Source organism: Ascidiella aspersa, chromosome 1, assembly GCF_963924565.1.
Source record: "Ascidiella aspersa chromosome 1, kaAscAspe10.2, whole genome shotgun sequence".
Classification (NCBI taxonomy): domain Eukaryota; kingdom Metazoa; phylum Chordata; class Ascidiacea; order Phlebobranchia; family Ascidiidae; genus Ascidiella; species Ascidiella aspersa.
In genome coordinates this window covers 38,759,071-38,780,616 of record NC_139447.1, presented here as the reverse complement: position 1 = coordinate 38,780,616, position 21,546 = coordinate 38,759,071, and the positions used below count along the sequence as shown (strand labels likewise).

Below are 21,546 nucleotides of genomic sequence, written 5' to 3'. Positions count from 1 at the left end.
GGTGAGATGAAACTGTTGGAACGGTTTTGGAATACACGTTTTTTTAAACATTTTACAAACACTAACCTGAAATCTGTTTGCTGGAAATATACCTGCCAGCATAAATAAGCTTCCATGACAAAACCTACAAGACGGACTAAGCTTTAAGCTATGTTTGGTTGAAGAAATGTTTAGAATGTAAGCAATGTTTGCGATGTCAGCAGGCAAAATATTTCCAGTTAATAGGAGTTCCTGTGGAAGGAATTTACAAACACTGCTGCTAAACTCTTGGTCATCAGTTTCATGCAGAAAGCTTAAAATCGCTTTGGGGCACTTAAAACTTTTCTGTTTTTGCAGTTTGTTTATGATTAGTTGTTCAAGTTTTTCCTTTTTCTGTTTCCATTTGTTGACACCTGAAGGATGTTCGGTTTGCCCATGAGCCAAATAACTCACAGCTGTGTTTTTGACAGTTTCATTGCAAAGACCAAACGAGAATTTAGCCACAACTTCCCATCTACTTGTGGTGATATTTTTCAAGCCAGATTGAAATTCTTTGTCAGTTGAAATTAGCATAAAATAAATAGATGCAAACAGTTCCAGCCAAATTAGGTGCGAAAAACTGCAGCGCTTTGAATAATCCAATATCACCATTGTATAAGGGTCTTTGATAACAAAAGAAGAAAGAATGTCCTGAAAAGTTACTTTATCTATCTTTACATCCGCAAGATCTGATTGGTCAAACACAATCTTCCGCTTGATTAACCCATTCCATGCCAACTTACAAATTTTTCCTAAAATACCTCCAACTTTAGTGGAATGCTTAACTAAACCAGACTCTATGTAATGACCCAAGCCTTCTACATAAATATCAGTAAGTGAGATAAAGTGAAGCTCTTTTTCTTCGTTATTCAAAAGCTTTTTGTAGATGACAAAACAAATAAAAATGCATTTTGCAGGAACGTAGCATGAAAGTGCTACATCTTGGTTGCGTTCCAGAAAGGCCAAAGCTTGTTCACTTTTATCTAGACAAATTTGCTTGCAAAGATCAATCTGAGAATTTTTACTTAATCCCAAAACCTCAACAACAAATGGGCGACAAAACCCGAATTCAATTTCCAAAAAATGATGTTGTCTTGAGGTGAACAGTTTTTTAGCAAGAGGAATCCATTCTCCCTTCATTAGACCAAGCAAGAGTTGAAGGGGGTTCTGCTTTTCCAATGCACTACGTTTTCTAAATTTGCCTGCCTCCCAATCTGTATCAGCCTCATCCAAGCCATCAAATACAATAAACACTGAATCACAATTAAGTAAATCGAAAATCTCTTTTTCCCTATACCCTAGACCCTTTATTTTTGTGATGGCTGCGGAGTCCAGTGCATTGCTCAACAAGAACTCTACCAAAGTCACATCATTTGTAAAATCTAACTCTTTGACAACAAAGTAAAACACCCAAGTGGCTTTGGGTACATTATCCAGTTCTCCGACAATTGCTTTATTAGTCATAACTTTGGAAAGTGTGGTTTTTCCTATTCCTGGCTGCCCAATGAGAGCAACTACATTACTTTGTTTTTCTAAAAAGTCCATTTTCGCATCTTCAGACATATTGAAAGTCAGATTTTCGGCAGATTTTTTTGCTGCTGAGAATACTTGTTCACAAGTGACATCGTTGTCTTCCTCCAAGCTGATCTTTGCGTAATCATCATGTCTGTTGTAATGTCCGTCTTCATCTGTGTATTCTGGTTGTTTTTCCCTTTCCTTCTTATCGATTGTTCGTGTAATTTTATCAGTTATCTCCAGAGGTAATATTTTTATATTTTGTCTAATAAATGTAGGAATGTTGTGGAATCCACAAACCCTTTGCGCTGCAGTCAACAGTAATTTTCTAATATCTTCAGTTACACCTAAAAAAAAAACAAGTAAAATAATAAACTTTGGTTTAATGATATTGTATGTACGAACAGGATGCAGCATTTGATACTGCTAGGGTCGTGTCTTGACTCGCTCCTCTATGAGACTATGTGGCTTGGTTAGAAGATCGACGGAATAATAATTATAAGACCCTTTTACACTACAGCTGCACTGAGCTGAGCAAAGCGTAACGTAACTTACATTTAAATTCTATTGTGGCGAGCGTTTCACGCTTTGCTAAACTCAAGCCCCGTGCACCAGCTGTGCTAGCTAAAAGTTACGCTTTGGAGCGATTTTCACGTTTTACTAAACTCAAGTCCAGTGCAGCTATAGAAAAACATTACGTTTGTAGTGATTTTTACGCCCAACTCAGCTCACTGCAGCTGTAGTGAAAACAATTCCACGCCCAGCGCAGCTCAGTGCAGCTGTAGTGAAAACTGGCCCTAACTTCAGAATACCAATAAAGCAAAATAAATGTAAATTTATGTTGCCTTTAGAGCAGGGGTTTCCAACCTGTAGGCCATGGCCATAAGTTTTCTTTAAGGGGGCCATGAACAAAATTTAAAAAATAATATTTTTTTAACTTATTATCTCACGTCTAGTCGTCTACTCGATTCTAACTACTGGTTACTGTATAAACCTTTTTTTTACCTAAAATAACGTTTTCTAATTTTTTTCGAAAGGTTGAAAAAAATAATGGGCCATTGATTTCCACAAATTTTCAAAGGGGGCCCACGGTGTTAAAAGGTTGGGAACCCCTTAGGAGTCTGATATCTTAGTTTGGATAAACTAATTGTTTCTAGTATTTTTTTTAAACGTATAAATCTGATAATGTTTTTAACTTTAAACACGTACAGTTGGTAGGAATGGGTTGGTCTGTGTTAGCAGATTTGCTTGATGTAGTTGCTGGGTAATTATTGTAGATATTTTGCTGCTCTATGTTGGTGATGGTTTGATTGCCAACATTTGAATCAGTTATTTTGGTGCCTTGTAGTGAAATATCTGAAGGATTAAATAAATTGGATATATGCAAATAATGGCAGTTGTGACAAACACTTACTCCAGTGCTTCTCAAACTGTGTGCTTCAAAAATATTTTCATAACTACGTTAAAATCAGAACCGAAATTTTTGATTATTCCACATTAAACCATCATATATTCATAACTATGTTAAAATCAGTAAAGATTTTATTGAAAAAAGTTAGATATGAATAGATTTTTTACACCTTTCTACAACCCATAATAATCATTAGGTCATAAAATAAAGTGTTTAATATATTTAGAAGCATTAACTCCTATGTATTTTTATAACTGTTTTAGCTTTGTAGTCAGTACAGTGATTTTATACACTACTTACCCATGGTATTAACAGGATTGTAAGTTTTTTCAGTATTTATGATATCTCTCCCGGCCAGCTTGGCAGAGTCTGCATAAAACATTAAACTTACTGAAAACTATTGTCAGTTGGGTGAGTAGTAATACTTTATTTCATATTTTAACAGGTTTTTTTTATTGAGTTTAAAAGTGTTGCACCAAAAATTCATTTTTTGAAAACTTGAAACTACAACTACTGAAAAATTTTAGAAAATGCAAATTGCATTCTTTTCTGTAAGGTGTTAATGATGGATGCATGTCGCTCAAACTACATTCCAGTACTTTAACTTTAACTTCTTTCCAGTATACCTTGGTGCAGTAAGTGACAAACAAAAAATACATTTAAGCTATAATTTCTTGTCACCAAGGATTTTGGAAGGGGGAGTATTTCAAATTATCTGATAGAAGTTCTATGTATTGACCTGAGTCATGTGTAAAAAAAGTTGTATGTTAGCTGTTTTTAAGGACCATGTATCATTGCTGTGCATTGTTTTCAATTGTGTTTTTTCTGGAAGTTTAAATTTGAATCTTCAAAATGTGCTACGAAAAAATAACAGCTATATTCGAATCACCATGAAAAATACATCTAAAATAAAAATTACTCGCATTCATTTAAAAAAGGGTAAACTTCTGTTGACCTTTATATTAAATTAATATAGCAGCTACTTAGCAACAACAATTACCTCCTGCTTGCATTGTGACTTGCGCGGGATTGGAATGCACATTTTGATGCGGTGGGTCTGCTAAACAACAACATGATCACAGTTAAGTTTTTATGTGAGTGCAGAGTCCAACTCCAGCAAAACAAACTGACTCGCTGAGTGTATTGTGCGACCAACAATAATTGGAAATAAGATAAACAGTTACGTGAAACCTGCATCTTTACTACTGGCAGTTGTACTGAAATATGTAATGCGATGCAGCACATCTAGTTGTTGCGTATTTGTTACATTGTTACATAAACATTACGTAATGATAATGTAATAATTTCTCAATCTAACAAAAACTTAAACATTTAGAAATGCTGAGCGACCCACTGGTTGGGAAGCACTGGTTTAGACCACTGCTTGTCAAGTATTCGCAACAAAAGTGCCATTTCTTCGTCAAACTAACGTTTATTCTAAGCAACCTAAATGACTATATTACTAATAAACAAAAATTGGTTTGTAACAAAACCCTGCATACCGATATAATTTAAAACTGTGTTTTACACAGTTACACGTTTACTGCATTCTGTCTATTAAGTAGTTATACCTATATCAATGGATATATGTGCTAAATTAGTTAATCTTAAAGATTTACCAGAAAATGATTAAACCAACCTTCTTGTTCCACTCTCTCGACCTCACAAAAATCAAAAGGCTGACGTCGATCTTGGTGGTGAGGATGTCGATAAGTTTTGACACAGTATGTGGTCTGGAAAACAAAAAGTATTCTATCTGTCAAACGACACTTTGTGGCTATGGCAACTCAACTGATCAACTTTCAATATTTATTTGTTTTAAATGGTCATAACATATTATCATTTTTTGCTTGGATTTTGCAAAAAATTAGGCTAATAAGGCCAGTGACGAATAGTATAGAGCAGTGGTTTTCAACCTAGGTCAGCAGTTCTCGAGGGGCTCGGGAAACAGTTTACAAGGGACTGCAAAGAAAAAGCTAAGTTAATAATGCTTTTACTTGGAGCTAAACATAAAATGGAAAACGCTATTTTATATCAACATATAAAAGGTTGTAACTCTGTGGAATTAAAAACCATAAAAGGAAAAAGAACGACAAAGCCACTCTTTTCCGGCACTATGCTGTTGAACACACGTCTAAACTTAAACTTAAACCCGCTATTTCGGAGTGTTTTGAAAGTATATTTTTAGAACAGCCGCCAATGAAGTAACTAGATATTAGCACAACTAAATGAATAGAAATAACTAATGCCACTTTAAACATACAAATAAGTATTTTACTAATTTTTTTTGGTATACGATACTGGCATTTTTTTTTGAATTTCTTCCAAATGTTTATGACATTACCAAAAATTATAAAATAACAGCATTCCACGCCACAACGGTAAAAAAGCTGATCTATAGTTCAAAAGACAGCTTCAAAACATAACGAACCAGATGAATAAAAAGTCATTTGCGCGAATCGTGACATTTTTCCAAATTGCGTAGTTAAAATAGTCAAAAAGTATGTCAAAATGAACTCATGTCTAGTTTGTCAAATAGGCGGCGGGCCGGATCCGGCCCCAGGGCTGTAGATTGCCGACCCCTGTTCTATATCAACCATGTGCAGTTTGCACATATAGCGGTAAGAAAGAGATGGCTGAAATGGCACGATCTCCCGCACAGCTATGAGTTCAAAAGCGAGTGCCAAAGATAATAAGGAAAGGAGAATAATTGTGACTTGGCTATTGGACGCAATATAACTTAAGTCCATCCTTCAGTTACAGTCACTGACTTGTCTGTATTTAGTAGGTTTTATTGGACAAAATATAAACCATTAAATGAAACAAAGTGCTATTTTTGTGTGCACATTTATGTTATGTTTGTAGTGGACCATGTTATGATGTTAACTGGGATCACCTAAAACGTTGCCAGTGGACTGCTAGTTAAATTTTAGAAAATGTTAAGAACCACTGGTATAGACAGAAATTCATTAAGCCTCCTACTCCCTGAACAAAAAACTTATGGTTTTACTATTTTATAAATATTTTAATTTGCAACAGAAATATTGTAAAGTTGCATCAGCATCTAAACTCACCGAGGTTCCGGGTTTTTCCGATTCTTCTTCTTCTTGTGATTGGTCGCTTCCATCGCTGTTATTTTTGACCCTTCCTGCAACAATAAACAAAACTTTTAGTAGCACGGTAAAATACTGTGCTACATTACTCCTTGGTGCGGATTATTGGCACAACTTTAAAAGATGCAAATTAATGTGTTTGATAACATTCCTAGGGATTTTGTGACAAATTCATTTCACCCACCTAGGTAAAGTAAAAACGATTGTACTTGTTGGAAAATTAATTATTAACAAATTACCCATTTTCTCTCTGTTTTCCTTCTTTGCTCTGGAAGCCTTTGCTAGTTTCTTGGAACTTGTTCTTGGTCGATTGCTTGGTGGGGAACCCCCCTTATTCTTGCTCCTTGCATCCGGATGTTGACTGGTGGTGGGATTATCATCACAAGAGGAAATATCTTTATCAGAGCTGGATCCTAAACAGAAGTACAAAATTTTAAACAAAACACTGAACAACTGTTTCAGAAAATGAAAACTTATGTAAATGTGTTTAAATACATATGTTTTAGGGAAATATGGTTCGAGGCAGCAGTTAGTTGGACAAAGAATGAAAATCCCACACAGAAGTAGCAAGCATTTTGTAACTGTTTCGAATAAATGTCAAGATAATGGTTAGAGCAGGGGTTCTTAACCAGGGGTACGTGTACCCTTTGGTGGTACGAAGCACCAAAGCAGGGGGTACGGACATGCAGTGTGAAATTATGCGCTATTTAGGCATATTTGTATTTAGGCAAGTACGAAAAGCAACATAAAAAAAACAATATTAAATTGACTGATTTTTTGGTTGTTGTAAATATTGTTGCTCACAAGACGGTATTTAATGCGTGCATTTAACACGTAAGTTATAAATACATTGAGTTTAATATTAATCATTAAAATTTAATTTACTTGCGTCAGCCATTGTAGACAGGGGGTACGAGAAAATTTCATGAAAGCTAAAGGGGTACGAGCACCAAAAAGGTTAAGAAACACTGGGTTAGAGGTTGTAGTCAGATGTAGAATGAATATCAAAGCCTATACAGAAGTAGAAAGCATTTTTTGAACGTTTAATAAAATACTTATTTCAACATGTTTGAAAATTATTATCAAGTTACATGGAAAACTCTACCGGAATTAGTCTTCTTTTTTCTTCTTGCCTTCTTTACTCCGACAGTCTTGCCTGATTGCTGGGTTCTTGGTCGTTTTCTTGGTGTTGATTTTGGCGTTTTCTTGCTCCTTACATCCGGATGTATAATAGCGGAGGAAGCACCAACATGGTCCCTGGAGGTGGGATATTTTGAGGAGCTTGGTCCTGAATACACAAACTAAAAATCAAGCATTTGTTTCTCAACCTATGCAACCCGAAATAAAATAAAGTTGGATTGTCGCTTAATTTGGTTGGGTCGCCAACTGCATTAGTTACATGGTAAGGATTTAATGAGATTGGTTCAGAGCAAGATATATTCAAAATCAAAGAAAATTGTGGGATAAATACGAAGACATTAAATTATTTCGAACTTATGTATGTTATTTGTTTGATGTTTTATTAAAAAAAAAAGATGTGGAAAAACTTGTCTATATCAGGGTTTCCCAAACTACCGCGACGACTGCACATGTGGTCCGTTGCGATATGACAAGAAATAAAAAGTCACACATTTACGTTGTACAGCAGGGGTCGACAACCTAGGGCGCACGGCCGGACTGGCCCGCGAATGCATTTATCCAACCCTCAGCCTCTTTGACAAACTAGACACGAGTCCATTTCTCAAACTGTTTGACTATTTTAACTATGTAAGTTCGAAAAATTTTTGCACTTTGCATTAACAATCTTTATAGTCAACATCAGGTTCGTTTACGTTATGAAGCTTTAGCGCTTCTTGCCCTGTGGAAGACTGACTGCCAAGTGCCAAAGTGCGTCGCGTACAAACGGAAAGCGTATTAAAAAATATTGGACATACATTTTATTTTATTTATTTATTTATTTTTTAAATCTAATAAACACTTGCAAGAAATTTGAAAGAAATGCTGGTATACCCCCCAAAAAATCATACTAGCCAGGTGTGGCCGGAATAGGTTAACAAAACACTGAACAACTATCCATTAGGGTTATTGCGTTTTCTCAAAGTGGTTTTATTACAATTTTCAATATGAATAACGACGTGTGGACTCAAATTTTAATCCTAACAAACGCTTTTTGTCCCGCTTTGCTCCAACACTTTATTGCCTCCTAAAAAGTAACGAAACACGTTTTTAAATGCAATAACATATCCGAAACCCGCCTGATTTACAGTTTTCTAACATTTTAATAACATAAATTTTATTTAACATTTTGTGCGACCCGCAGAGACCTTTCTGATTTTGGTTTTAGCCTGCGACTAGAAAAAGGTTGCCGACCCTGTTATACGGTATGTGTACTCTTTCAAAGATAATTAAATTGTCGTAGCTATTTACAACTTATTGATTACGAAAGCTTTTGCTGTCCAGTATCGTAAACCTCACTTGTTGTGCTTTGAACTTATGATGAATTAATGATTTAAGCAAAGGGAAGCAATTCCATCCATCCCATTGATGTTGTCAGTTTTGTAAATATATATAATTTGGTTTGCGGTCAACGAAAATACAGATTTACAAATAGTGGTCCGTGGTCCAAAAAAGTTTGGGAAACCCTGGTCTATATCAACAGCTGCTTCAGGTAATATTTTAAAATATTAGAAGTATACCAAGTCTGCCCATGTTGTGGACTTTAGCAATATTCTCTTTGCAAAAAATGACATAGATGCAATACTAGCTATTATCCGTGCCACACGCACAGGAAAATAGTTGGCCTTATAACAAATTAAAATTTAGTAAAAACTCAAGACATCACTATAATATAATCCTACAAAACAGCTTACATTTCTACAATAATATAATCATCATGTTTACATATTTTTATTAAACAATAAACTGTAAACTTTAAATCATGTCATCAAAATGCATGAAAGGTGATAAAAACAACGAGTTGTGCTGAAGGGGCGATAAGATTTGGTTATTTTTACTTAATCAAAACACAAATATTAGGAAATTGGCCACTTTTTATTCTAAAGTGCCATAAACATTTCATATTTTGGCCTTGTTTTCAAAAATAATTTTTATTTAATATACCTGTAATGTACACATTTAAATATTAGGGCGTAAGAAATGGGTTGACACAAAATAAAGAGATAAATAAAAAGGAAAAAGTTACCTGGAGTTTGTTTGTTAGAGCAGGAAGCTTGTGAAAAAACATCTTGTGGTGAATAACTTTGCTGCTGCTTTGCATTGTCTGGGTGGTCATAAGTTAGTTTCTGTTGGGCAACATAATGGATGACATAACACACACCATAACTCAAATAATGTGTGTTGCTTTAATCATTATTCGAACACAGCGCTTCGGCATAAGCCAAAATTTTGGTTTGACATAAAATAGGTTTATCGCACTGTTACATCACATATGGGCCTAATGCATTTAACTAATTGTTCACAATATTATGTGAAAAACAATCAATATATATCATCGTTTTGTTTGCATTGTTAAAATTTGTAATCAATAATCAATTAAAATTTTGTACCAAATTTACAGTTGAACTCAGTATGGCAGAATGCTGGCGACTATGTTGGCCGAAGAATAAGCCAGAAAACCGAAGAATTTGGTGCCAAAAAAAAAAAAAATTATTAAAAAACTAAAAACTTGTTGCTTCATCTTAAAAAAAGTTTTGGAAGTGCGTGTTAGGCATGTAGATTGTTTATTATTTTAAAAAAAATACTTAATTTCCATTATAGAATTGTTGTGTGTTTGTAGTTTTGCTTTGATTTGGCAAATACTATAATATTGAGTTGAAAAAGCAATCACGAAAGTCGGTATTCCTCCTAAATAGACAGGTATGACATTCGCATGGGCATTTTAATAATGTACCAGGCCATGCTTCTCCATCTAAGACAGGGTTCTCAACTGTAGCCCTCGGCCCCCCTGGGGGGCCACGAGCATAAGTCTGTAGCAATGACGTGTATTGCAACTACCTGAATTCTCAGTCTGTCACCTAATTGCATTTGTTACGTCACTTACAACCAACACATAGGCGCCAAACTTTAAAAATTCTAGGGCGTTTTTTTTAATTAGTAAAATGCTTACTTGTCAGTAATTAGTATACCGGTAATCACCAACAAAGCATAACTGTACTTGGGAAAGCGTATTAGCTCTTCAGTGTAAATCATTCAAAAAATTCGTTGAGTCTCTCGTAATTTCGCAATAACAAATTGCAAATGCGCGCTCTAAAACGATGAAGGACAATATACTGTGTAGTGGCAATCTACTCTCATAACAAATAAATTAGCTAAGCGCTGTCTGTCAGTGAACAACATAATACTTTTACGATACACCATGATTATTCACAACAGTTAATTATAATAGCGTATAAGTTATAATTGCTGACAAAGCCGTAACCTACCTGAAGACATGAAGAGCTAACGAATATTTTGCAGCATATGATTATTTTTTAATGGTTTGCAAGTATTTATTACATAGGCCCCATTTCTTTTTTATCTTCAAAGAACTGAACAAAAATTTTGTTTTATGTTGGTTTCTTTGGATTAACGTTTTCTTATCATATTGAGCGACCGAGAATCACAGCGTATTTCAATATTTACGAATATTTACGTCACACGAAACAGTGTGTTGTACGGCGCATCAAAGTTAAAAAAAAAACGGGTTGACAGTTCTGCCCTTTTTAGGCTCAGTTAGAGGTTTAACCCCAAACACAAAATTCGTATCAGCCTATATGCTTAACAAACTTTTTTTAGACGCATGTCAAACTAAACCAGGGGTTCTTTTACCGCGGACCCCTAAAATTTTCTTTCATCTCGTGTGGACCACTGTAGGCAAAAAATATTAAAAAATGACGTCACAAAAGAAATATACTTCATAAATTTGCTGATTTTGGTCCAAAAATGCGAAAGTGAAATGGAGTCTAAATACATTCAGTGTAAAACCGTTTTATTTTTGATTAAATTGTTTTCTTTAATGATCTGATTACTTCTTAAATATACACTAATATTTCAATTAGATCTTCATGGACCCCCTAAAACTAGTTCACGGACGCCCAAGGGCACCAGTTTAAGAACCCCTGAACTAAACCCTAAAATGCTCACCGCGCGTGTATTAAAGTTTAACTGCCAATTCTAATTAACATAAATAAAAGAATAAAAGGTAAAGTTTATTAAGATATACGAAGTTGGGAAAACTTTGATTGTTTATAGTTCCAGGAAATGCATGGCGCATTTAGGGTAAAACAATTCACCCAAAACGCTACTTAATTACCAGATGCAGATTTGCGCTTAGAGCGAAAAAAATGCATTTCCGTAGTTAATACCTAAAACAATATGTGAAATAGCCTCCCGCTCAGTTTGTAAAAGGTTGTAGGCCGGGATGATCTGCATATTGGCGGGCCGTATTTTGCGAGTTTAGCACTTATATATTTTCAGGTGCGAACGGGCACTTCCCCCACGCTGTAAGTTTGGCACATTATTTAAGTAAACCTTAAGTGTGTAACTAACGGAGTGTCTTTATTAAAATTTTCTCTTTTTAGAAATTTGCGTACTAGTTGCGCGTGTAACTTGGTAAAATTCCAGGGTGTCTGAAAACGCTCTGCACACCCACGTTCGGCGCCTATGAACCAACATTTGTGTTTTTCTAGTGTACTCAATTATTCTTTGTAACGTTTAACCAGCATTTTAATTAGTTTTGTAAACCGCAAGTTAGAATGATATTAAAACTAATACAAGCAAGTTGAACATTCAGGGTTGTTCCTAAGCAAAAATTTACACTCGCCAGCTGGGCGAGCGGCAATCAATCGGCACCCGCCCGGACGAAATAACACTCGCCAAAAATCTTGGCCGCCGTCGGCAAATTTCCATCCTAGCGCGGTCATTTCTTGGGTTATCGTTATTCTGTTTAGTGTTTTTTATACGTAAACATTATTTTTTATAAAAGTCTGGTTGTTTAATTTCAAGCACGGATGAACAAATTAATGACCCATAAAACAGTTTACGCTTAAGACAATGTTTTAGCAAAATATTTTCAACAATCTTTAGTGAAAAAAATAACACTGACAATTTAGTAGCCACGGTCTGTCTGTTTTCCATTTTTCTAAAAATCCTCGCGCTCCCTTTTTTTCATATTCTGTTTTTTCTGTGCTTGAAGGACGTTTTAACGCAGGTTGTTTCACGCCACAAACAAAACGCCACATTTCGCCTAACACTATAGTTTGTAGTTACAAGTAGGCGATATTTTCAAATATCGTAGTGTTCAGTGGAGGTTTCGTTCCCTCAAAACATAAAAAAACACTGCTTACAAATATTAGTATAATTAAGTCATTAGCATTGAAACTTATTGTTAGCAAAAACTGTAGCAATTGCTCTTAATTTCGTAATACAAACAATTAAATAAATACAAAAAAGTAGAATTATTATCCTGGGTACATCGCAAGTTCAATAAACTTTTCCAAAGGCGTCAATGACTGGGTTAAACATTTAAAAATTAACAATGTTCAAGTTAAACGATAAACCTTATAATTAATTGCCACTGCAGCAATGACGTCTTTGATTGTTTGCCGGTAAACGATTTTTTTTTAAACGGACAAAGAGTCTTTATTACGAGCTTTGAACGTGACTTTAACCTTAATATTTGTGCAGTGTTGAATGTATTTGCGTCTTACTTTTTAGGGAAATAATTGGCGTTAAGTAATATTTCGCTTAGTAGTGGTAGTCAGGTTGTCTTACATCAACTAATTAAATTTCTCGCCGGAGCCACTCGCCAGTGGTGCAAGTGGGTGTCAATCAGCACTCGCCAAGAGCGATTTGTACTCGCATTGGCGAGCGGGCGTGCTTAAGGCCAACCCTGACATTTTTCAAAATAACGATATTACCGTTTTGGCTCGTAGAGATAGATTTGTTGTTGTTCCATTGATAAATTTCGTTGTAAAATTAATTGTGTTAAGTGGTCAAAGCAAGCTTAACAGAACGAAGAATAGTTGAATTGCACATACTTTCAGAAGTTTACTATTAAAAATACATTTTTACACAAAGCTTAAACAAGATTTTGTGTTGTCAAATGTCGAAAATTAGCAAGTGGTGGAAGAGTTACGTCTCTTTTGGCTTCACAAAAGTTAGACGAGACGGCAATAATTGTGCGCAGTGTCTAAACTGTTCGGTGGTGATGTCAAATGCGTCATTACTACCCTCAAAACTTAAAAATGACAGTGATAAAAAGCATTCTCAACGAAAGAATGATGCCGCCATAAATTCTAGCTAATTTTTTTTATAATCGAGGGGGCCACCAGGCATAAAAGGTTGAGAACCACTGATCTAAGACTATATTTTAGGCTGTTGTACTTATGCAAACACAAAAATTTCTGTGCTTCGCGCGAACTTTGGCCTTCGTTTGCTAGGATTGTATCTCTGCTTTAAGCAAATTTAATTAGCTTAAAGCCACTATTTATTTCATGGCATGAACAATTTAGAATAAAAAGTGTTACAAATGACGTTATTTGAAGCAATATAAATTCAAAATTTATGCAAAGAATCTTTTTATTGCGCTTTTTAATATGACCTTCATGTTTCCACACAAGTTTGCCTGAAAACAGCTTATCTATGTAACAGTGTTAGAGTAAGAACACTGTGCACCCCTAGGCCCCAGTTTGTACTTTAGCATGACCCTTATTTATTGGTTAATGACACAAAAAACATTTTTTATCTGATTTATTTGTTAATAGCCTGATTTATCGCCTCAACATGGCAAGGTTGATACATTCCTTAGGCGAATACATCATTCAACTTTAGGGGCACATCCAAAAACGAATTTAGGCCCAAAATGCTTGTCACAAGATTCTGCCAGCCTGTTTGAACTTTAATCATATATTATAACCCAGAAGAAAAACTATCATTTTGCCAGAATAAATGAGTAAGTACCAACGAACATTAAGGTTTGACCAATGTCAATAAGAAACGATTTATTTCTTGCAAAACAATTCAAATTAGAAATTACAGAAATCATACATACCTTAAAATTGATGTTTCTTGTTTGTTCGTCAGACATTTCACAGTTTAAGCAAATTTGTAAAATATTCACATGTTTACAAACTTAATGTAGCAATTTAAAAAAAATAATTTTCATATCAATTGGGATAATCTATTGAAAATAATTACAAATTATCTACATTAGATAGACATAATACATTACCGAAATATTTAATATCATTAAAATTAAGGTTAAGCAGCCAACAATGCCCCACTTCATAAATGTTAAGAAATTCTATTATTAATTGTTATCACATAGCTATGCTGAAGGTGACTGAAAATAAATCGGTCATAAGCTTACAATCTAAATATTCAAAACTAAAATTTCCTATCATTGCATCTTAAACCTGATTAAAGAAAAATATTTATATATAAACTAAAAGTTAGTCTACATCTTATTCAAAAGACAACTAAATGAGCCAGCGGCTGCTGTAGAAAATCACTGAAGCAATGTTTATTCAATGTAGACAATGGAGAAACTCCAGCAGAGAAAGTTGGCGCTGGTTTTAAACCTTCCAATTTGTTTAAATTAACGAAATACAACTGCAAAACCAGTTGTCAAAATTGAAAACTGGAAGAATAAATATAATAAAACTTGACCAGCCAACCCCAACCCAAAAGCTAACACACACTAACCCAAATATGCTTCTATTTAATAATTTAAACGCTGTTGTAGGATTGTAGACCAGCCCCTGCTCATCGGATATGTTTCGTCTGTCATTCATCTATTATGTGCAAACTCGGTTTGAATGTTTGAAACAATTTTTGGTTCTGGTCCTCAATCCTAACAATACGTTGAAACAATTATTAAAGCAAAGCACATATTGCCTATCCCTCCCAAACCCAATTGCTAAACCGCACCCTAAACCAAATATTGTTCGTTGTGATAGAAATGTATAGGTCAGCGCCTAATTTTTATCAAGCAACCCACAGAAACAAACATAGAAGTCAACAATGGATAACCTACTTTTTAAGAAAATCACAACATTGTTCAAAATAAAAACCTTAAAATTGAAAAAACTCCTTATAGACTTTGTATGAAGAACTACAATAAAATGAATATGTGTTCGTTAAGCAACAAAGAAAATATAAAAGCAAGGTGGTTTAAAAATTCTGTTCAAAGTACATTAAGTTGTTCGTTCGCCCAAGGTTTGTTTACTTTTGAAACGAAATAGTTGGCGCGCAATAAAAACGAAGGTTTCTGTGGAAAAACAAACAAACCGGGTCGGTAGCGCCGGGTGAGACAGGAACCTTCTGGTTAAAAATTAACTAGAGTTGCAATAGTGATTGGGTTACGACATAAATTATTTTAGCATTGAATTAAATAACATTTAATGTTTTTAAAGCTAGAACAACGCGACATATATTTGTTGAAAATAAAACGGTTGCGTAAGCCAGGTCAAAAATTCCAATTAAAACAAAGTGCTGGTTAAATATACAACGCCATGTTTTGCTAAACCACTTTCTGTTTCGTGTATGTTACGTTCCATAGATAAGCAGCTTTTATTATCACTTTTGTTTTTTTGAACTAACATGAAGTTTTTACAAGACTTCAGTGATTCTCAAACTGTGTACTTTAAACGATTCTCAAGTTTGCCTCGAAGCGTTTTGTTTAAAAAAATACTAATTTGTATTACGAATACGCACTGATGTAACATGCGAGACTAAGATGCACACAATCTGTGAGAAATCCAATAATATTAAGAAATTTACAAATTGCATTGCCGAGTATTACAATCGTAAGTCAAGTAACAAAATTGTCGTTTTGTTAAAGAGTGTGCTGCAGTATTTTTATTTTTAAAAGTGCGCAAGTCAAAACGTTCAGGAATCACTGCTTTGGCGGCTTAAAGCGTTGGCTTATGTTTGCTTTGTGTGATTTAGTGGTAAATGTTTGTCAGCTCGTTCGAGTCTACTTAACCCAGCTACGTGCTGCTGGTCGCTAGGTTGCACCATCCCTGCACGATTAATCGTTGCGAGCCAGGGCTGATAAACTTTGCGCCAACAGAGTTTATTGATCGTTTAACTCTGTTGGAAGAATTGGAAGAATATGACTTTCTAGTAGTTTATTTTCTTAATAATTTTAATTAAGTTTTTCTTTTGTAATTCACAAATATGCGCATTTGGTAACCAACGTTCAACCTAAAACTTCAGTTTATTTGGAGCGCAGTACAATAACAATCAAACAATTGAGGGCATTATTTCTGCTTCTTGAGAGCCCTGTTGTTTTGTTGCGCAACAATAAGCTCTTATCACGATTAGAATTCAAACAATCGACTGCACTTTGCCCGGTTGCGACACAATTCATGTTTGCATAAAGCTAATTATATCATTTATTTTTTTTGTGCAGCATCGCTCTTTGTCACGCAAGCCAGAGTCGAGCAACGTACGACCCGTGATTCAAATTAGAATCTTTACACAAAGTGATATGAGGCTTGAACGAAAGATAAAAACAACCATTTTTTTAACTGCTGCATAACTAGGGAAAAATTGCCCTTTTTTGTTAAAATTGCATGAGTATTTCATAGCAATTAGTAATGGAAGCCAGGTATTGTTTCATTTTTTGCTGTAACCTTCTTAGGTTGATTCGATATAAATTGTTTTAAACGTGGAAATAAATTTATAAAGTTATTTTTGTGGTAACCCTGTCGTACCTTTGCAGCTTTTTTTTCAGCGGTGAAAATGTTAATGACCCAAAATTCTAGATCCGCCTCTGCCCCTGAGTTAGTTGTACACTTTCCATAGTTTGTTGTAAAAATGGAAATTAAGTAGATTGTAGCCCGATTTGGTTTCAACAAAACTAGAAAGCTGCTAATATTTCGACTTTTAAATTATTTGTGAAAATCTTGTACCTTAATCTGTATCATTGGAAACTTTAACCAAACGAGTAACTCTTTATATACTTTGTCTCCTCTAGCGAGCAAAGGTGTTGTTCGCGAAAGGCTGACAACTTGCGATCCAAGAAGCATAACGTTAGCGCTGTCTAGAAAGCCGCAGCGCAACAATTGTGAAAACTAATTCATCTCTTTGTCGCCTCTAGCGAACAACGTCGGTTGCTTCACGAGAGGCTGACAACTTGCTGAGCCGTTTTAGTGCTGTCTGAAAAGCCGCAGCGCAACAATTGAAAAACGATTTCAGATCTTTGTCGCCTCTAGCGAACAACGTCAGCTTGCTTTACGAGAGGCTGACAACTTGCCGAGCCGTTTTAGCGCTGTCTGAAAAGCCGCAGCGCAACAATTGAAAAACGATTTCAGATCTTTGTCGCCTCTAGCGAACAACGTCAGCTTGGTTCAAGAGAGGCTGACAACTTGGCGAGCCGTTTTGGCGCTGTCTGAAAAGCTGCAGCGCAGCAATTTCACCAAATTACTAAAGTTTAGCTCTCTGTCGCCTCTAACGGGCAACGGCAGCTTGGCGAGTCCGTAAGGATAATTTTAGTCTAGCGCTGCCTGGAAAGTGAATACAATACAAGCGCAAGAATTTGTGATTTATTGTTCATCACTTATTGGTAAATGATACGAAGTTGCTCAAATCTATGAAGTTAGTGAATATTTGTATAAAGTCAAGTTTGCCAAGATTGAACGGATTAGTTGCAAAAATTCTTAACTTGCAATTCACAAACCACAAAGACAATGCAAGAGGAACTACTAGTTAGTGGGTCAAAGGTTAAACCACCACAATATTTGTAAAATTGCTCCTTTAAAGCTGAGTTCCAAAGTCCTCATGCGTTTTTTTGATTGAAAGTTAACCGAATTGGGTCAAGTAATTGCATATAGTTATATATACATATATAATTCAGGTTTTAGTCGCCAGCTTTGCTCGAGGTCGTAGATCCTGGATAGAAACGTTACACACTTGATAACCTGTGGAATCGGTTTTAAAGATTTACAATAGAAAAATGATGTTTTCGATCCTTGTTCCAAAAATCTTGTCGCATTCCCACTATACCTGTGTATATTTCAACAGGGGAACATTGGCCACCGTGTTACCTGATTCCACTAAAACAAACTGCCACAGTATTTCAAATAGCATACTGTAAGGTGGCTTATAGATTTATTGTACATTCGAAAAATTCAGCATAACTCCGCTTTCAATAAAACATCTTACAGCGCAGTAAAACAAGTCTAGCAAGTATTGCGTTCATATTGTTCTGTCTAGTTGCAGTAGATATAGTTTGCAGTAGAATTTGAATAAACTATCTTTGCAAAAATAGCGAATGCGTTAGGGATTAACTGGTCAACTAACGAACTCGGTAGGCAGTTTGCATACGGAAAAGGAAATATGCCAGAACGTTTTTAAACAGACTTTTCGAATGCAAACAAGACATTGGTGAAATAATTTAAGTCCAAGTCAAGTCATTTCACAAAATAGCAAGTCGAGACCCTGTCCAAGTCATAGGTTGCCCAGGTCCAAGTTGTACATTAAGCTTCATATTAGGGGACCAACAGTCTGGAGCAAGCAGCTGAGCCATGGAATCCATATCGGTGTATATTGAGATCAGCCAAAGATTTATCGAAATGCATTACTCAGTACAATTTAAATAAAATCGATTTTAAACATTTTGAGTGGTGAACCGTTTTCAAGGGACATCAAACCAACTAGAATAGCAATTTAACTGTAAAATATAAATTACATAGAGTATAACATTGTATCTGTAGTAGATAAAAATAACATTTATGGACGGTCTAAAACTGGAATCGTTTTAATACGATTTGATAAACATTAATTATGAGATGGCATAAAACTATTTAGCAGAATCCAGCTAAACATCAAATGTTAAACATCAAATAAGACAAGCAAAGCCGCACTAAGAGGATTAAGGCATCAGGTGCCACTATACAAAGACAAGTCTTTAAAAACTATATCAAGCTTTTCGCAAAACCGTAAAACTGAAAGCAATTCAAATGCACCAAGTAGAAGCACAAGCGCGAGTAAAAGGCGATAAGATCAATTGAAGTTTAACATACCCCTATTTAAAATTAGACAAACACGGTCATTTACCAAGAGAAATAAATCACTGTAGATTAAATTGTGAAAATTACCGAAAATATAAAAACTCAATAGTGTCGGACATTTGTACAAACAAGCATTATTTCAAAGGTCGTTTCGCTTTTGTTTTTACTTCATTGCAGTTTAGGCGGTCTTTAAAGTTACAAAAATATCACGTAAACAACAAATTAAAGTTTTCAGCTTGATTTTAGAGTTTTTCGTGGGATTTCTTGCAATTTAGCATTTAGTAAAATCGTTGGACATGGTAAATAACTAAAATATTTGTTGTCTGCTTGCTTGAGTTTTGTTTAATTGCCGTTGTTGTTAAAATAGAAGATCTGAAAAGCAAATGCGCATTTAATAAAAAATGCACGAAAACGCATGTGGACAATACGTGTCCACACTGCACATATATAATATATTGTTAGTGGTTAATAAACTATTGCTACACTATTTAATTACGTAGAGCCAGTAGTGTCCATACATTGCTTATTAAACACAACATCCAAATGAAGTTGCCATGATATTGAGGTTCCAGTCATGTACAGTTTAACAAACCTTAGACCACTACTGTCTCCATAAGATAGGAGGCTTTTGCCGTCTATGAGAATGCAATTAGCGTTATTGAGTCAGACTTACAATATGTTTAGAAGGGTAATGTGCATACAGCTGTATAAAGAATTCACAGATTTTGTTAGTAAAGTCCGATTGAATATACTCCACAGCAGTATTCACCACTGTATAGTGTGCTGTACACACAAAGCTTGATACAACATGCCAAAATGCACCAACTTAACCAGATATACCTTGTGAACAATCCAGTGACAATGTAATGTTTCCAGGAGTTACACAAGCAGCTATAGTTGATCCGCTTTGACCGTTACAACATCCTACGTTTACGTCTGAGCCCTCGGTTACTGTTGTAACATTTGTGTTGGTTCCATGCACACAGTAATCAGCCGATGGCTGGCTACACACGGCTGTACAAAGTAGCGTTAAATACTTTTGTGAACAGACTTGGGTACATTATGTTGTAGCTACCTTTACACCCATTAGTGACCATCCAGCTCCTTGTATCACCAGCAGCGTTACAAACAGCACTTGCACTTCCGATGTAACCAGAAGTACAGGTGAGATCTTTAGAGCTTCCCACAATTATCAGGTCAGATGTGGATGGAGATACGTAAGAAGGACTTGATGGTATCGTGGTCGTATCGCAAACTTTTCGCGGAAACAATAATAAAGGTCGTGTTTACAGCAAGTAGCCACCAATTAGATTATTTAAGGACTGGATTGACCTCTAAAAACTTTTACCACTATTGATATTGAGACACTGGGTCTCTGTTTGATTTGGTTGGGTCGCTGACCGCAGTAATTCACATGTTTATACTCAATTCACATTTTTATACAAAGATTGTTTCTGAGAAAGATTTCTCTATGAGAAAAATTAAGGAAGCAATACAATAATAATAGTTATTGAAATTCGAAATTATTTATGCTAATGCCTAGTTTTTGTTCGCTTACGAGAAAAAACAATTAGGTCGCCGAACCTTGGTCTTCATACTTACGCTCAATATTTCGGTCGCCGCGAAAAAAGGTTGAGAAACACTATTGAGACACAGTACAAATAAAGTAAATAGTAGAGTGGTTCTCAACCGGGGTATTTAGGGGTTTGTAAAAGTTTACAACTTGTATCAAATATGATATTTAATGTTTGTGGTATTATTGTGTAATATCAATAGCTTCTAACATTTGCTTTATTATCTTTTTGTTTTTCTGACAAAGGTAAATTTTACTTTAGTGTTAAAGCATTAGGTTCCATTAGGAAACATAATACACAAAAGTTTTAAGGGATTATTGACCGCTTTAAGATAAAGAAAAGGGTTTCCTTAAGACAAAAAGGTTAAAAACCACATAAGTAGTGTTTTGTTATTATTATCCAAGATTAGAACAGAAAGCTGTGGCGTTTTTAAAACACTTTTAATAACCCAGATATACCTATTGTACAGGTTGGTATTCCCTCCAAGCTCCAAGTACCATCAGCTTGGCAGGTTGAGAACCCGGTAGCTGTCCCTGTGTAGCCAGTGGTGCAGGTGAATGTGTGGCTCGCTCCAAACCCACTGTTTGCTGGGGCTGCTGACACACCAGCTTGGCGCGGATTTCCACATCCTTGCAACACACAACATAATTGATACTTTGTAAAAAAGAAATACGATTCACTTTTGCAACATGTGGACCTTTAAGAACTTAAGAGGTATGTTTTTATGTTCTCCAATACTTTTAAGTTTTAAACAACATCAAAAATATTACTTAATGTTTAGTCCATCGTCATGAATAAAAATATATGCTTTCATTTATTCATTTAGTTTGGGGAAAATTCCATTTACAGCACCAATAAGGATCTACTAAATATTGCAAACAGTTATAAAGTAATTTTGG

The 21,546-nt window shown here is 35.2% G+C and overlaps 3 protein-coding genes across 3 annotated transcripts in view; all 3 read right to left on the bottom strand.

Annotated features, from left to right (window-relative positions):
• Positions 1–3,309, bottom strand: part of LOC146170417 (NACHT, LRR and PYD domains-containing protein 13-like) — a 36,175-nt gene extending 32,866 nt beyond the window's left edge. Inside the window, exons 1-3 of the mRNA XM_083388696.1 lie at positions 3,245–3,309; positions 2,743–2,889; positions 67–1,880 (exon numbers count right to left, since the gene is read on the bottom strand). Coding sequence (XP_083244822.1) covers positions 67–1,880; positions 2,743–2,889; positions 3,245–3,248 — 1,965 coding nt within the window. The 5' untranslated portion in view covers positions 3,249–3,309. The remainder of the gene's footprint in view (positions 1–66; positions 1,881–2,742; positions 2,890–3,244) is intronic.
• A 1,659-nt stretch (positions 3,310–4,968) lies between these two features.
• LOC146170416 (uncharacterized) lies at positions 4,969–14,218 on the bottom strand. The gene is made up of 6 exons (XM_083388695.1): positions 14,108–14,218; positions 9,260–9,359; positions 7,163–7,345; positions 6,297–6,470; positions 6,019–6,092; positions 4,969–5,001 (listed from the first exon to the last, which is right to left on the bottom strand). Exons 1-6 carry the CDS (start codon positions 14,141–14,143, stop codon positions 4,969–4,971), a joined length of 600 nt encoding a protein of 199 aa, XP_083244821.1. The 5' UTR covers positions 14,144–14,218.
• Positions 14,219–18,160: 3,942 nt separating this feature from the next.
• LOC146170415 (uncharacterized) overlaps positions 18,161–21,546 on the bottom strand; it is a 4,184-nt gene continuing 798 nt past the window's right edge. The window contains exons 2-5 of the mRNA XM_083388694.1: positions 21,106–21,276; positions 20,149–20,328; positions 19,914–20,087; positions 18,161–19,445 (exon numbers count right to left, since the gene is read on the bottom strand). Coding sequence (XP_083244820.1) covers positions 19,432–19,445; positions 19,914–20,087; positions 20,149–20,328; positions 21,106–21,276 — 539 coding nt within the window. The 3' untranslated portion in view covers positions 18,161–19,431. The remainder of the gene's footprint in view (positions 19,446–19,913; positions 20,088–20,148; positions 20,329–21,105; positions 21,277–21,546) is intronic.

Coding starts and splice junctions, on each gene's coding strand:
- LOC146170416 (XM_083388695.1), bottom strand. CDS start 14,143: ATGTCTGACGAACAAACAAGAAACATCAATTTTAAG. Junction 6,471..7,162: donor AAAAAAGAAGACTAATTCCG/GTAGAGTTTTCC, acceptor ACTTCTGTTTAG/GATCCAGCTCTGATAAAGAT. Junction 5,002..6,018: donor CGGAAAAACCCGGAACCTCG/GTGAGTTTAGAT, acceptor TTAATTCCACAG/AGTTACAACCTTTTATATGT.